Genomic DNA, 15,917 nt, shown 5'->3' with positions numbered 1-15,917 from the left:
CCCGTCATCGACTTGGTTGCCTTATCGCAACGACGACGTATTGAAATCCTTTCCATTTACAAAGAAAACGACCAGGGCTTACGGCTGTTCAACAGTTTTCAAGCTCGCCTGTCAAAGTTATCGAATAGAGTGCTTACAACGGTGAAGGCGTTGTCTTCGTTAGTTGTGGGTGATAAGCAACATTTGCTCCCATACACGGACACTCAAGGCTCCAACTCCACGAGTTGACTGGCCAAACCTTCACTATGCCTGATAAGCAGGGTATGTAACCACCCTGATCTTGTACAGAGGAACAACACTTGACTTACTTGTCCGTGTGTTGCCAGCTGTTGTGACCCTTTACGCTCTCTTCCAGCCAGATGTCCTGCCATTCCGCTCCCTAACGTTCGCTCCCGATACCGAATTTGTCAAGATTGGCCGGGCTTCCAAGCGGGAAGCGAAGGGTCTCGTCCCCGCTCACCATAATGCATTGTTCGAATCAAGAGTTATGTCCCGGGATCATGCGCAGTTGAAGGTGTCCTTCGAAAAGAAGGTAGGTGATGTCAAGGCAACCCCGTCCCCTTGCATGAAGTGTCAACTCTTATGCAACATTGTTCGTACTAATGCAATCGAGCACAGGAGGTCTACATACGGGACAATGGCTCCATGCATGGTACTTGGGTCAATTGTAAAAAGATAGCGGCCGACAAGGATGTCCCAATCCAGAGTGGTGACGTTGTGATATTTGGTACTGAGGTTATACGTGGCGAGGGTATGCCCTCTTATCTCAATAGTGATTTCATGTCAGACATTCGCTCACTTACCTGCTCTCTCTAGATACGTATCCACCCATGAGGGTTCGCTGCGAGTGCCAGTGGTTCGACCTTGAGTATGTAGCTACTACTTGTTTTAGTTTCTCTCGAGGCTCTTTTACTAACGCAGAAATCTTGGCAGTGAGGGGCCTTCGAAACCCCAGAAAGCGCAGGATAACTTAAAGACAAACACTTTCTGCGTTCCTGACGACGACGACGACGACGACGACGAGGTAATTGAGATTGTCCACGAGTCCCGGGGAGACTCTCCATCGAGTGAATCTTACTCGCCAGACGACGCAGACATTTCTTCGGACTCTGATCTTCACCAGTCTGCTGGGAACTCCACGCCCGTGACTTCGCCTCTGAAAAAGGATGTTTCTGTGGAACTGGTGGAAAACAAATCCTCTGCACCCGCCAGTGATCTTCAAAGTCATGTGGTCAGATCACAGCAAAGTCCCATTGACCTTGACGAAGAGAACAGTGAACACCCTCTTGTAACTCCGCGGATGACTCCACCGTCTGTTGAGGACACTTACGAAGGTTCCTATGCCGGCATAGCTGACGATATGGGCGGCATGGATTATGCTCCAGATACTGAGCCCGCGCTTACTGGCTACGGTCGAGGGGACTCGGCCACTGGATCCGATGGTTGGGAAGAAAGTGAAGAGCAAGGCGACTCTGACGATGATTTGATGTCACACTCGTCTCTCGGCGTTGACACCGACGGGTTCGTTAGGGAGGCCGATGCTATGGCATCCAATATTCCTTCGACTTCAATGATCTATGAATCACTAGTGGCAGTGGATGTGAGTAAGGAAGCCCGGCCGCAGGAGGACAACAGATCGGTGCCCACTCAGAATGATGCACCTTGCGCAGTTACCAGTAGTGAGCAAGTTAGTCCCCAGCCCGCTGCTCCAACCCTGAACAGCTGGAAATCCACAGCGAACGAAGATTCGACCGAGTCGGGTCTCCTCAAGTTCGGCTGGTCATCCATCCCACAGCCCGTCGGAGTCTCCAATCCGGCGTCACGGTCCAGTGGAAGATCGCTCGATCACTCACTTGCCTGTTTCCATCACACTACGTCGCCATCTGATGCAGAAGAATGTTGGCCAAACGTTTCCTTTCATCCTATCGATCCTTTAACGGAACGTGAAAGCAATGACATTGTTATATCGCAAGATGACCGGACGTCGGCTGCTCCTTATACTGATGGACMATTCGCCAACAACCAGCCACGTACAGCTTTCTTTGAATTTGAAAGGGGAAATAAAGTTCACTCTACCTTTGCTACCAACGCTAGTCAGCCAAGTCGGGAACAACGCCCTAATGAAGATGGTGTCGAGTCTCGGGACGACAGCAGCTGCGGAGATCTGCAGTCAAAGCCTCATTTAGTCTCATCCATGGCCGGCTCAGGGACCACACGAGACTCCAATACACGCCTTTCTATCGCTGACATTGTTGATACTTCAGAGTGGACAGCAACATCTGGCGTCAAGCCGTCGCGGAAGAGGAAGGCTCCTGAGATGGAATCGGACTCGGAGGAGCTTGATCAGGACCTTGCCGGGCACTTCCCTCATGCCACTTGCGTCGACATTTGTGATTTGCTTGACAATCAATTTACCAGTGGGTCTGCAGAGACATTCTCTCAAGACGCTCAGCCACAAGTTGCACCCGTTGATCTGGACGCCTCCCTCTCGCATCTTATGGCCACTCAGAATCCCAATGCCGCACCCAAAGCCACCAAACCTGCCGCTAAAAATGAACGGCCATCGAAGAGGCAAAGGGTTTCAGGCGCAGGAAGCTTCGGAAGTCATGTCGCTAGTGCTCTTCTCGGCGCAATGGTTGGTGGCTTGGGCACAGTCGCTCTTCTAGCCTCACTCCCGACTGACTACTTCGCATAAGACGCTTCACGGGCCGTGCAGCTGCCAGCATTTTCCTTGCCTCTCTCCACGTCTCCTTTCCTTCATATGTTTGCTTCTTTCATTTCACCCGTTGTGCCAGACTGAATCTATTTTACCCTGGCATTTCTTTCAACGAAGTCGGTCGTTTGGTTTCTGGGAATTCTTGATCGTTCCATGGCGTTTATTCTACCCCCGGATGGCTTGGCTTTTGGGAACCTTGTTGCTCTACTGAGGATTTGTCAAGAATTTGCGGTATCACTCACGCTGGTGGTGGCGTGTTTCCTTTTATTCGTCCTTAAGGAAGAATCTTACAATGAGATATGTTTATGATAGCATCTTCCGCACTGGTAGCTTACTGCAGAGGCCCAGGCATAATTTGCGCAGTTTCCATCACGATCATTCTACTGAAGCAGGCGCATTCTTGCTTAGGACTTCACTTCGCCCGTGGCTCCCAACGCCAGCTGGCAATGCACGGTGTCTGTTATCGAGGCCGAAGGCTTGCATTCACCGAGCATATTGGATTCCTCCGGTTCTCGGAGCTCTGATCATGGTTCTAACCCATGTATAAGCCCGATAATGGTCCCTCTAAGGACATGGATTGGCTATAACATACAACACGATGTTATCAACGATTGGCTGCCTGATACTGAGGGCAGATGTCAGCTGATCGCAATATGTTCGGCGATTCCTCTTGTGCTTTGGCTTTGTGCAACACCAACACCATCACCTCACCAACGCCAAGCATAAAAGAAAAGACTCTACGGTACGCATGGTAGCCTGGTAGGTCCTTCCGCTCGGCCATCAATATGCAGCGGAGATAATATCCAACGAACCCAGAAAGCAAAAAAAGTGGATCATAGGCTAGCAGTGATTTCCTGCCTTAGCCACATCATTCATGGGCATTAGTCTTTGGCTGGAGATTTCGAGCAAGGTTCCGATGGCAGTTGGAATGACACACGAAGCCAAGGTGAGACCCTCTCTAATGCGGGATTTACAACGGATGCTTGCATATTCGCCTAAGCCCCACCATGAATAGGTACTATGCCCGTCCCATGCTGATCTTGTATCCATTCAGCCATCCCCATGCCATGTATCGGATCGGCCGGTTCAATTGGGATAACTCTTCGCGGCAAACGCTCTCCAGCCGTCTTCATCATACTATATCCTGAATCTTATGGTTCTTGACATTATGGACTTTCCCACACGGACGGATGTAACCTCGCGGTACTATGAATACGATATATCAGTTTCCTGAGAATAATCGGTGAACACGCAAGGTTCGTCTGAGTTGTCTTTTACAGGGACCAGGAACCTGCGCCAGGCTAGCGAGCCAATTAGCTGCCACATCACTTCAACTGCAAATGCATCTCTCATTAGTTGTGAGAAGGGCTTCCTGGGTGACCATGTTTCATCTCATGCCTTACGACCTCAAGGACATGTGATCACTCGATCTGCAGGTAAAGTGCTATGCATCTCATGAGAGAGGCACAGAATGTTTTTCCTTGGCACAAAGACTCCAAGTGTGTACACGGTCTTCTGTCGCCATGCGGTTGGTAAAATCGTCAAGACTCGCTATGCAGTTTCCGCTGCTCGTATATCGGGCGGATACCTGCATGAGATCACACATTCGCATTAAGAGGTGAGATCTCAGGCGCCATCCTGAGAGTGCTCACGAGACCATTATGAGAGATACTCGCTGCTTTCTCACAACGCCACTCACTGTACTAGACCGGAGATCCTGTATGTTGGATTGACTATGATGGAGTCCTAACCAAACATATCCCTGACTTTTCGATGCAGGCGATTAGGGTTATGGAAGCCAGGTCACAGTCAGGTATCGACCTATCCAACAGTCTCCTCTAGCATGTCTTCCTCCGGGCAGACATACTTTCACTAACCTTGCAGTAGCTTGGATCCTGCCGTGCATCGCAATGGTGTATGCCGCAGAAGCTACACTCTCGCTAAGAGTCGCATTTGAGTCGCTGTGCTCAATTCCGTTAAATCGTTGCATCCTCAGTCATAGGAACAGAATGGTTGAGCTTGCATTAGGGGGTCCGCTAGTGGGCTACGAACTAGCGAGACGAATGACATTCACGCCGTACAGAAATCGATCGTGTCTTTGCTCAAATAGAAACGTGATTTTTGGGCACCGGTAATACGTGTTCGGCATTGCTGACAGGAACACGATACTAACTTGATGTTACCTCTTTCTCGTCTGTACACCTTCTAGAAGAGCGTTCTGTGTGATCTATATTTGATACACGGGAATGATATCATACTGGCACGTTTCCCTGCACCTATCCGTGGTTGTCGGCGAGCCCTCACTTGCTTCGTTGGAGCGGCAGCGATTCGAAATTCCTGTGTCAATCCCCTATCATTCGCGGCTCGAGTAACACAGCCCTTGGTGGCTGCCATGCTTTCGCCTTTGTTCCATGGTATGGATCTTGCGATATTTTCAATACTTTATGCTTCTCCTGTTTTTTTCCCTTCTTTCCTTCACTCTGATTGCATGATTCGGCGCTCGCTCACTGGACCTAGCTTCATGCGGCATGTCATAAGCGAGGCTCGGACCAAGGCATCTGGTCGACTTTTCAATGTCGGTCTCAACCACTTGCGATTTGGGACTCAGCTCTATGGACCGCACTCGTCGTCAGGTTTCCGCTTTTCAGAAATCTGCCCTGCGCGACGATCTTGAACGTGTGTCTTCTGGACCGTTGGGCCGCTTGGGCGTCGCTTCGATGGTTCCTGATCCCTGCCAGCGCAGCCGATCTCCTCTGATTCCGCGGCGTCTCGACTCGGACGACAGACGTTGATTCGCCACCAGCAAGGATCTAAACCGGATGATAGACTCGAGACTCTAGTCGCACAGTCCAGTGACCATATCGTCTTTTGCTTACGGCATACGGAGAAATCGCCGTTTGGACTGGACAGGGAGGGGCCCTGTTCGGCCTGCAAGGCCAAGTTTCTTTTTGCTCATCTAATCTAACCACACCACCTGCGCAGTTATAGAAGCTGTATTAAGGCGAGACTAATAAGCAACGCATTTCCTCAGTTGAACAGGGCTGTTCTTTTAGAAGTGGCCAACTGATGTCAGCCAGGCTTCACGGATCGCTTGCTTCAGGGAATGCAATTGTATCTACAGTCTGCCTCTACCTTTGACTTCTCGACGCAGGCTCCAAGGCATACAAACATTGTCGTGCTACGTAATTGAGACAGAACAATGTCATATCGCGCTATGTCGTCGCTGAACCTGGACCCGGAGCATACAGCTTGCATAGGAGGCCGGACCGTCTTAACCTGTCGGGATTGCGCAGGTAACGCACCAAGGTACGTTCTGCATGCTGTTTCAGAAGAGTATATTGCACCGTTTCTGACACCTGGCAGAGGAGCCGTATGTGCCAGCTGCAATGGACGCGGCTTTGGCATCTTCGTCTGCGCGCATTGCAACCCGGCGGCGGCTGCTCTTACTGCGAGGAATGCTGCCTCATCGGCTGAATCATCTAAAGTCTCCTCGCCTGCATCACTGAGCCGAAGCTCGTCGACTTCGGTGTCTTCGCGAAATGATCTAGCGGCAGCTCGACCGTGGAAGCGCTTTGGGGATGGCGACGGGGGTCCCGGAGGCGGGAGGATTGGAACAAGCGCCAATACGCCGCGGAGTGTATGATCGATATAAGTGCCCGGCATGACTTATCTAAGTACATCAGAGCATGTTGCACGGGAGCGACAGCTACACCATGCATAGTGACGCGGGGATCCTGGCGACGAGAAGTTTCAGGATTCAAATAAAAGTTAAAGGCATTGATACGGACATTGTGATAGCCACACGTCACTCTGTGTTTAAGGATTCTGCGACATTCTTTGTATATACTTCCTAAAAGGCAGGCCGCAGACAAGATTTTTCTTCTGAAGGGTCTAAGGAAGAGCAAATGACATTAACTACTTACCCTCCGAATGCATATCTGTTCGCGGGTTAACATCTTTATAGCTACTATATGGGTCTGGATTCGCGAGATGCGCAGCATCTTGGAGTAACATTGGTCTTTTTGCCTTGCGGGAACTCGTAGTAGTAGCAGCAGTAGTATACATACCCATATAGAAGCCCCTAGAGCTGCTAGCTAGTTCCTGGGGGTTGTAAATATCAGTGGGCTGATTTTCAACTAAAACTGCGGTCTAGGAGATGCCTCAATAAGATAAGGCTAAGAGTTGCAATGCCGTTGTTAATTGGGAGATTATGGTAGAAGTTAAATAATCTGGAACAATTCACTTGCAGCAGGTCAATGGGTTTTAGAGCTGATAGTGACAGCCAAGCAGTCCTTATATTATTGATTCAGAGCAATGGTCATCATTCCAGAGGTAACCACAATGAGGGACAAGCTGGAGATAGCAAGCTCTAGATGTCAACCTCCAATTTAGATAACAGCATCTGTAACACCCAGTTCTTACACCCACTCATCTCTTCAAGTCTTTAAGGCTCCTTTTCACACCGTGATAACGCTTCCGCAGTACACCAAGAGTGTACTCTTAGCTTCCCTTCTCTCGAAGTCTGTCTATTACTAGGCCTTCCAGTTTGGGACTTAACTGACCACGACGCTTCCGCTGCTCGATGATGCTCTCAAGCTCGTGATCTTTCGTACGAAGGGCGTGTGTGAGACAAAGAGAGAAGTTTCCTCGTCAGGGTCTTCACAGAAGCCCTTTTGTTAGAGGACTGGTTATTCCTATGGATCAGCATGTTGTAAATTTGGACAGTCTCTGCATAATCAGTATCTGTTTAAGCAAACGAATCAGAGACTTGCCTATTTGACCTATGCACAGGGTATAATGGCCCATACACTTGCATGGATGAAGCCCAATTCTCTAACGTACGCAGCTATGGCAAGTCTATCTAGAAGGCAAAATGGGTATAGGAGTGAGGTCCCAGTCACCACAGGTGGTGTCCAGAGTACCCATTAGCTTGCTAATCCTTGCTTGGCCAAATAAGTCGATTTGGCAATGGACAATAGCAATCAGTAGACAGTTGGGACTCCTTGTGGATCCGTGACTTGAAGACTGAGAAGTACTCTGGAATATGAGTGTAAAAGCTTGGAGAAACGGGAATGAAATACTGTGAGATGTACTCGAGCAGGTCTTCCGTAAATGAACCCATGCTGAAATATATTGTACAATTTTGAAGGTATCTAGATGTGCAGTAGATGAATGAGTGATCTATGACCCACATCTAAACTCCCTACCGATCTACGGTCTGATCACCTATGCGACTGGATGGATCTCCGCCGCTGTCTCGGGGCCCTACGAGGGGATCACGACAACCGCTACGTAAAATCCGACCTCAGTGTGGAAATTGAACTTTGGGGATTATCTATCCTCTCATCATGTACATCGGCAAAATATACCGATGCAGCCGGCAATTATGGTGTTGTCTGTGGACCCATCAGTTCATTAGTTCAAAGTATAAAAAGCGGGGAATGCCGTGGGGAATTATGTACGTTGGTTACCATTGTGTATGCCGGGACACATATGAACTGGCAAGTGGCAGACAGAAGTAATAGTATCAAGCGTTTGGTATATAGTATCTATGTAGAAAGAAACGGACTACAGATTCGCAGACGCCCTGGCGAACAATTCCGGGTGCTGCGCAACCACATTCTCAACTTCTGTGATTGCATCGTAGCCATAAAGCCAGGGCTGCACCTCTGGACATGTCCTAGTATTGGCATGTGGAAATCATGTCTCTGAAAGAAAGTCAATGCGTTGCAGCGGAAGGAATGAGATAGCAGCTGACCTGCTTGAAAGTCTCCTTGACAATGGCCTCGCCGCGGGATTTCCGCAGGCTCTCGTACAACCGGAGGATCTGGGGTAGGTGCGATTTGTTCTTCATGTGGCCGAGTAATTGGCCCAGGACTGCGCCGTCTTCGAGAGACGAGTTGGCGCCTTGTGCAAGGTAGGGGAGCATGGGATGGCAGGCGTCACCGCTGAGTGGGTTAGATGATGAATATAGAATGGCGATGGGAATGCGTACAGGAAGACCAAGTTTGACTTGTCGTTTACCCAGGTTTCCATTTCGGCGTCTGTAAGGTAACAGTTCAATACTTGTCCCAATGTTTCGGCGCAGGATACTCACGGTGCATCAGCTTCCACTTGTCCACGCTGTCGACGTAGCTCAGGAAGCGATTCAAGCTGTCGTTATTGTTGTCAGCGTCAGCCCAAGGCCAAGAGAAGGAGGAACTTACACTGGATCCCAGCCTTCGAAGAGCTTCCGCATTTCTTCCACCGAGCCAGACTGTCTGGAGACTCCCGGGGGCAGATTATCCGGCACAAGCAGCACAATGTTGAACATTCGTCCATTGCGAAGCGAGTAGGCCACGGCATGTGCACCGGGTCCTATCCAGAAGTGACACTCTGGGTTCTCAACCCAGGCTCTCAACTCCGGATCCGAGATTTGATCCGCAGCTAGCACAATTCTGTAGGCCAGATCGCCAGTAGGGAGCGGCGCATCCTTCTTCCCTAGGAAACACTCGCGGCAGCGGGACCAGAGCCCATCAGCAGCAATGATTAAGTCAGCGGTGTACTGATTGCCAGCTAGGGTTTTGATCGTTGTTGTGTCAAAGTCTATCGAGTCGACTCTCTCGTTGAGATGGAATGTGACGCCGAGCTCCTTCGCACGGGCATACAGGGTTTGCTGTAGATCTACTCTGTGCAGGTCGATGAACGGAGCGCCATACTTTGCGCGGATGTTCTTGTGGAAGGAGAGTTCGTTGGCGAGGATCTGACCAGTATAGCGATGGACGGTGAGCGCCGTGGGCTCAGCTGCGGCTTGCCAGATGGAGTTGGGAAGTTGCCAGTACTTGAAAAGTCGCGAGGCGTTGGGAGTTATCTGAAGACCTGCACCGACCTATTTTGGTTAGAACGATGTTGTGTGATCTTCTGTACACCACTAACTTCGACGAGCTCCTTTGCTTGCTCGACTACTTCTACCGTATGTCCGGAGAGTGCGCAGGAGACTGCCGCGGCTAGACCGCCAAGGCCAGCACCGGCAATGATAATGTGGAGATGAGCTTGTTCAGAGACCTATTTCTGGTTTAGTTAATGATCATATTACGAGAATTGCCAATAGCATCTCACCATTGTGCTCCGTTTGACGATCTCGCCGGATTTGGTAGGAAGAGACAATGTCGAAGATTTGAAGACTTAACGCCCGAGAGAAGCAGCCCTTATAATACTTTAAACAGCTCCATCAAGCAGCCACTAAGCGCCTCTAACAATCCATCAGCGGCTGGCTAAATTGCCGGCCATTATTCCGTAAGGTAGTAGATGACTGCGGGGGCTTAAGAGCTGCCCCGAAATACCGAGACTCCTCTTATGGCCGGATTTACCCCCTCCTTGCATATACGGCCAGAACGCAGATGTTTGTGTAATTACATTATCGCAGAGATAGCATTCTGTTCTTGTTTGTTCTTGATTCCCTGTGTTTTCAATAATCATCGATCTCATCGAATATATCAAGCGAATGGTCCTTGCGCAGCACCTTCAATCTATCTTGAGCATACCTCAGCTCGATCTCCTACCACTACCTCTCTAGATACCTGGTAAATTATCAACGGAATCCAAAAGGGTTCCAGACGATGTACTTTCTGGCAGTCTAGGGAATACATACTCCAGTTATGGACGTAGTAGACTTACGGAAACTATCCTTCTGGATGTTTGCACTCGGGGACATCAGAAAGCTTACCGGTGCATATCAATGAAGCAATCAACCTGATTTCTTCTTTAGTATATACAATCAGCTATATACAACTCATACTCATGAGATGCCACAATCTACTACGCCGTTAGTATAGACAGGACTCCACAGAATATATAAACTATAACGCCGATTTCTCCCAGGTAATCTCCTTCCCATTAATCCCCTCTACAGCAGGAATTAACGGCCGCAGCGCCATTCCGTAATCGCCCCCATTGGGCGTCCTTAACAGCGTATGGATATGGAATTTCTTTGGCTCCTCATTACTCAGAAACACACCAGAGTGGTGGTCAAACTCGACAAGAATAACAGGGCTCTGGATACGGTAGTAGAAGGGATCCTCGTCGCCGAACCCGCCAATCCAGCAGAAGTATGTCTCGCTTTCATACTGGCGCACCTGGGTGAGTTTCAACTCCCTCGCGCGCGCAGGCAGGTAGAGGAGGTATTGCTCCAGAATGCCATACAGGAGTTGTTTCTGGGGTTCGGTGAGGGAGGAGGCGGAGATGCCCTCGTACGGGACGACGCGGTTGTCGCGGTATGCGCCGCAGAGATGGCGCTGGTCGTCCTTGTTCCAACGGCCCGGGGGCATCGCGGGATCGTGCATCTGGGAGAAGACGCGGGCCTGGGATTGTAGTTCGGGAGAGAGGGACTGCATGAGTTTGAGGCCGAGTTGCTCCTCGACTTGCATGATGCGGGTGCCTGCGTAGGGCCCGGTATCGATCTCGTTGGGCTCGGCGCCGGTGAACCAGGGGGAGGCGACGATTTGGGACTTGTACAGGAAGATATTGAGGCAGAGGTGGTGGCCGTAGAAGGACCAGCCCCAGGGCCTGTCGGGGGAGGGGCGGCCGAAGAGGACAAAGTTGTAGGAGAACTCGTTCATGACGCGGGGGGCCTCGACCAGTTCGCCGAGGAAGTGGTTGATGCGCATTGCTTTGACGGCCTTGTCGTAGCCTTCTGGGGAGAGCGTTGTCTCGAGGATGTGCATGATGGCGTCGCGGACGGAGGGGGTGACTTCGTCGAGACGCAGGCCCTTGTGGCTGAGGAGGAATTCCGGGTTGGACCATGTGCGCCATTCGGGCGAGTCGATGTGGTAGCTGAGGGACTGGCGCTGGTTGTCGTCTAGAATCGAGAGCAGGGACTCTGTCGCGGTGACAATCTCCGCGATGGGGACGTCTTCGTCTTGTAATGTGAACAGACCGGGGCGCACATTTCCTGAGCATCAGTCAACAAAGAAGAGATCACAGTCAGTCGCTCTACCATAATGGCTAACATACCATCAGTCGTGACACCCTTAAACGGCTCCTGCAGCAAATCCAACCAGTGCATATACAGCGCATGCAGCCAGGGCGGGTGGCGCAGCGTCTTGAAATCGTGCGCGTACTCATGCGCATCCTGGCCGCGCATTACCTGGAAGCGCTTCAGACTCAGGTCCGGGAGATACTGGCGATATTCGCCCGTAGGCTTCTGCAATTGAGCCAGCTGTTCGGACGACATGGTGACGGACAAGCTGACAGGCTTTGAAACAAACGCAACACTCCGAAAATACACAGCAGCTCAACGACTTTATTACCGACCTCCTCTCGCCTGACACTCGGCTCTTCTCCCCGTGTCGCTGTTGCGTCCTTGCGATGCAGCGGCTTCTCCACCACCCACTCTCCCCCACAGTCCGCTCCCACTGTGGAGAGCGGCAAACTGCTTTTCCGCCTGGCAGTAGGCCCAGTTCCCTCCTCTCCAGAGTCCAGACTGTATGTCCAGGCTCCAAGCCGCTGGTTCACCTTCCCACATCCAGTCCATAAATAATCTGATCGGCTTGCTTTTCCTACTGGCTTCCCTACCTGGGAAATTATCCCCGACTCCTCCATCTCCATCTCCGCATTCCCCCACACACGCATCTCACGAGGGAAATACTTTCCTGGCACCATTACCGGATAGCAATAATCTCGATTATCGGCACCTGATGATCGAAAGACTCGCTCGATGGTCTGATGTTCCGTTGTCGGTTGGGTGATGGGTGCGGCAGTTGTGTCTTTGATTTCGCTCGGTGCAGTGTCACAGTGTGTGCGTTTTAAGATCTGACATGGATATCAAAGTTGGTTGTGGAGAGTGGTCTGATAAGGCGGCGTTGAAGGGGGATAGACCCTTAGTATTGTATTGTTGATGCCTGATGGTGGAAGACCTCTACATATAGTGACACTTTCCAGTTGCTAGCCAGACCTCCTCAACAGTATCAGAACATTGCTATGCTACAGGTTCAAGGCACATTGATCAACTCTCCTCGTAATATGCCACACAGCCCTGGATCTGAGAATAGTGATTTGACAGTCAGTGCCCAAACAAGGTGCGTTTTCCGCATATGCCCATAATATTAGAATAAGATACAGGAAGTAAGGCCGTAAATCATGAGACGCCAGTGTGCGCCATGCACCAAATCATCGCAAGAACTCCATTATGCGCCAGCCGTCCAAACTCGAGAAAATGCAATTAGCTGGCGACAGCCAGTTGAGCCACCAAGTCCGACGCCACGTCGAGGAAAGGATAGGGGCTCGTGACCTCTTTCTCCTTGTTGAAGTAACGTTTGCTGATGGGATGCCAGTCGGTGTCGCCTTCCGCGCGGATCACATTCTGGTATCCGTCACACTTGAAGTCAACCATGTAGTTGTTTTCCTCCAGCTGGTATAGCTGGATATCCACAAACACCCACACCCCATGCGAGATTCGTCCAGGCAGGTGTGGCTGGGTTGCGGAGGATGGGCCTGAGTTGCTCGCATTGTCCATCGTAAGAGGATTCTTCTCTTCGGCGGAGTGTGACAGTCCAGAGATGTTGAATCGACGGCGAAGCTCTTCCAAGTCACTCTTGCTGCTCTGCACACTGGCTGAGCGACCCGGTGCCGTGACACCTTGCTTCAACAGACGCGCCCGGATGAACCAGGAGTCCTTCGGAATGTAGTAGTCGGCCGGAAGATCTGGATATTTCCCTTGCAGAGGTCTTTCTCCTGGTCGCCGTTCAACCCCAATGGGCGTTGTGCCTTCTGGTAACTAATTAGTTGAAGAACGTGAGTCAGTAACTTGGAATAGAACGAACCTGCTTCGGAGGGCTGGATCTCCCAGACGCCGCCCTGTGCTGCAATGGCTTTGTACAGATAGAGCATAGCCTCGTAAGGTTGATTGCGAGACCGAATACCAAACTGCCACTTGCGGGTCCTCTTGGGCTGCTGGGGAGCACTCCGAGCCTCTGGAGGTTCCAGGCGCAGATTGTTCAGATCGATGATACTACGGGAGTGAGGTTTCAAAGCTCTGGCGGTAGCTTCCTGCTCCTCGGGGGAACGTGCACCGGAAAGATCGTCGTCGAGACTGGCCTGAGCACGTTCTTCTCGTAATCGGTCCGCATCACGCGCCCGCTGCTCCCGCTCCCGCTCCCGTTGTTCCATTAGTTGATCATGAACATAGGGCAAGCTCGTCGGCAAAATGCGAACGTGGCTAATTCGGGAACTTTCAAAATCATCCGAATCTACCTGTTGTGATAGTTGTGAAGAGGGGCGAGGTGAATCATAAAGAGGGGACCCTTGAGGACGGGGTGCAGCGGGCCGGCCAACTGCAGGCGTAGTCAAAGGAGTTCGGTTCGGGGGAGGTGAAGGTGCGACAGGACCGCCCATCAGGTTGTCTTCTGTGGGAGCTGCGGCTGTTAGCTCGACAATGCAGTCAGGGAGGTGTGTTGGAGTTGTCACTCACAATTGGTCTGCATCATTTCGTTTTCCACGATTATGAAAAAAGCATCCTTGATGGCACTGGGCTCGGCGCTCTTGAGTGCATCTTCGATATCTTCCCGCGCATATCCCATGCTCCGTTCCAGCTTGGAGATGGCGATCTGGTGAATCTTGTGCTGCGCCGAGAGGGGCTTCCCCGGGGCAATCTTCTTAGGGTCGATAGCCTTGTTCGGATCCACTCCAGTAGCAATGAATTCTTCCGGAGGGGGTTGAAGGTATTTGGGTAGGTCTTGCAGAAACCAAGGGTCCTGGCGGATCTCGGGAATAGTGATTCGGTGGACTGGGTGGACTTGGAGCATCGATCTGATCAGGCGAGCCGCTCCAGACGAGATATAAGGGGGCATGTGGAAGTTGCCTGCGGCAATCTTCTTGAACAGGGCGGGAATATAGTCGTCATCAAACGGGAGCCGTCCCACTAACAAAACATACAGAATAACACCGCAGCTCCATACGTCGACCTCGGGTCCAGCATAGAGCTTGCCGGAGATGACCTCGGGAGCAGCATAGTTAGGACTGCCGCAGCTGGTCTTGAGGAAATTTCCATCTGTCATGATGTTGCTCAGCCCAAAATCCGCGATCTTGACATTCTTATCCTTGTCAATCAGCAGGTTCTCCGGCTTCAAATCCCGATGCACGATTTTGTGACGATGGCAGTATTCGACGGCACAAATGATCTGTTGAAAGAACTTGCGGGCTTCTGCATCGTTGCATCTGCCTCTTTTGACCAAGTAATCGAACAATTCTCGTTCAGCGTACTCGAGGACCATGATGATGTCGGATTTGGTAGCAATGACGGTGTACCTGCAAAGTTGAAAAAGGATTAGGCTAATTCTTCCGTCAACACAGAGAATATCGAGACGTGAGCATACAGTTTGATAATATGAGGATGCCGTAGCAATTGCAGATATTGAATCTCCCGCTCCACACGACCAACCATGTCTCTGGACAGCAATTTCCGACGAGAGATAATCTTCAGAGCGACTTGACGGCCGCTAGGTTGATGAATCGCCAGCTTCACCTTTCCGAACGAGCCTTCGCCCAGAATCTTGACCGTCTGGTACTGATCGAGCCGCTGCATGTCCCTCATGGTCGCTGGTGACTGCATGGAGGGGTCGCCGGCCACCCCGGTCGGGCGCGTGGGCGGGGGCATGGCCATGGCAGGATAATTCGAGGCGTTGGGGGGAGGACCGGCCCCAGTGGGACATTCACGCTGGCGATCGGAGTTGAAGGAGGGGAGGGAGACAGAAAGGTCCTCGTCGTCAAAGGCAGCTGCCATTGCTGGTCGGGAGGACGGACAGGACAACGTGACGTGGTGATTTCTCCGGGCGGTCCCAACGGTCTGTCCTGCTGACTATCCAGCTTTTTTTCCCACCCCAGCTAATTTCGCTCCCCTTTTTGGTCTGGAACCGACTAAAAGCTCGTCTAAATTATGGAGACGCCAATAAAAGTAATAATAATAGCAACCGAAAGTGATAGTCCCCCACGAGGTCGTGGCCCAGGTGTTCAGGGCGAAAGTGGAGCAGAGATAAACCGAGCGGCGGGAGCTTCCTAGAATTTTTTGAGAGTTCCTCCTGTGTCGACCGGTTAAAGTAAAGAGAGGGAGAAATACCGTCGAATATTGATGGGTATGAGGATTATGGCGTGGAAATTCGGTCTGCCAGTTGAATAAGAGGTAGTTAAAGGAAAGAAATAGACCAGAAATGAGGGGAAAGGAGGGACA

The 15,917-nt window shown here is 51.1% G+C and overlaps 5 protein-coding genes across 5 annotated transcripts; 2 read left to right on the top strand and 3 right to left on the bottom strand.

Moving 5' to 3' along the window:
• Positions 1–245: 245 nt before the first annotated feature.
• Positions 246–2,695, top strand: Asppvi_001481 (FHA domain protein; the record flags this gene model as incomplete). Its single annotated transcript, XM_043297776.1, has 5 exons — positions 246–261; positions 327–532; positions 619–751; positions 817–868; positions 922–2,695. The coding sequence occupies 5 exons, from the start codon at positions 246–248 to the stop codon at positions 2,693–2,695; spliced, it is 2,181 nt and encodes a 726-aa protein (XP_043153711.1).
• Positions 2,696–5,915: 3,220 nt separating this feature from the next.
• Positions 5,916–6,359, top strand: Asppvi_001480 (uncharacterized protein; the record flags this gene model as incomplete). Its single annotated transcript, XM_043297775.1, has 2 exons — positions 5,916–6,022; positions 6,080–6,359. 2 exons carry the CDS (start codon positions 5,916–5,918, stop codon positions 6,357–6,359), a joined length of 387 nt encoding a protein of 128 aa, XP_043153710.1.
• A 1,925-nt stretch (positions 6,360–8,284) lies between these two features.
• Asppvi_001479 (putative monooxygenase) lies at positions 8,285–9,817 on the bottom strand (the record flags this gene model as incomplete). The annotated part of the gene is made up of 7 exons (XM_043297774.1): positions 8,285–8,383; positions 8,475–8,664; positions 8,712–8,760; positions 8,814–8,869; positions 8,923–9,584; positions 9,632–9,760; positions 9,815–9,817. The coding sequence occupies 7 exons, from the start codon at positions 9,815–9,817 to the stop codon at positions 8,285–8,287; spliced, it is 1,188 nt and encodes a 395-aa protein (XP_043153709.1).
• A 737-nt stretch (positions 9,818–10,554) lies between these two features.
• Positions 10,555–11,927, bottom strand: Asppvi_001478 (DUF3500 domain-containing protein; the record flags this gene model as incomplete). Its single annotated transcript, XM_043297773.1, has 2 exons — positions 10,555–11,645; positions 11,708–11,927. The coding sequence occupies 2 exons, from the start codon at positions 11,925–11,927 to the stop codon at positions 10,555–10,557; spliced, it is 1,311 nt and encodes a 436-aa protein (XP_043153708.1).
• A 987-nt stretch (positions 11,928–12,914) lies between these two features.
• Positions 12,915–15,473, bottom strand: Asppvi_001477 (SNF1 family serine/threonine-protein kinase; the record flags this gene model as incomplete). The annotated part of the gene is made up of 4 exons (XM_043297772.1): positions 12,915–13,462; positions 13,516–14,106; positions 14,163–14,998; positions 15,067–15,473. The coding sequence occupies 4 exons, from the start codon at positions 15,471–15,473 to the stop codon at positions 12,915–12,917; spliced, it is 2,382 nt and encodes a 793-aa protein (XP_043153707.1).
• Positions 15,474–15,917: the final 444 nt, after the last annotated feature.

Source organism: Aspergillus pseudoviridinutans, assembly GCF_018340605.1.
Source record: "Aspergillus pseudoviridinutans IFM 55266 DNA, scaffold_1, whole genome shotgun sequence".
NCBI classification, from domain to species: Eukaryota; Fungi; Ascomycota; class Eurotiomycetes; order Eurotiales; family Aspergillaceae; genus Aspergillus; species Aspergillus pseudoviridinutans.
Note: the sequence above shows the minus strand (reverse complement) of the source record. Positions and strands in the feature narration are given on the sequence as shown.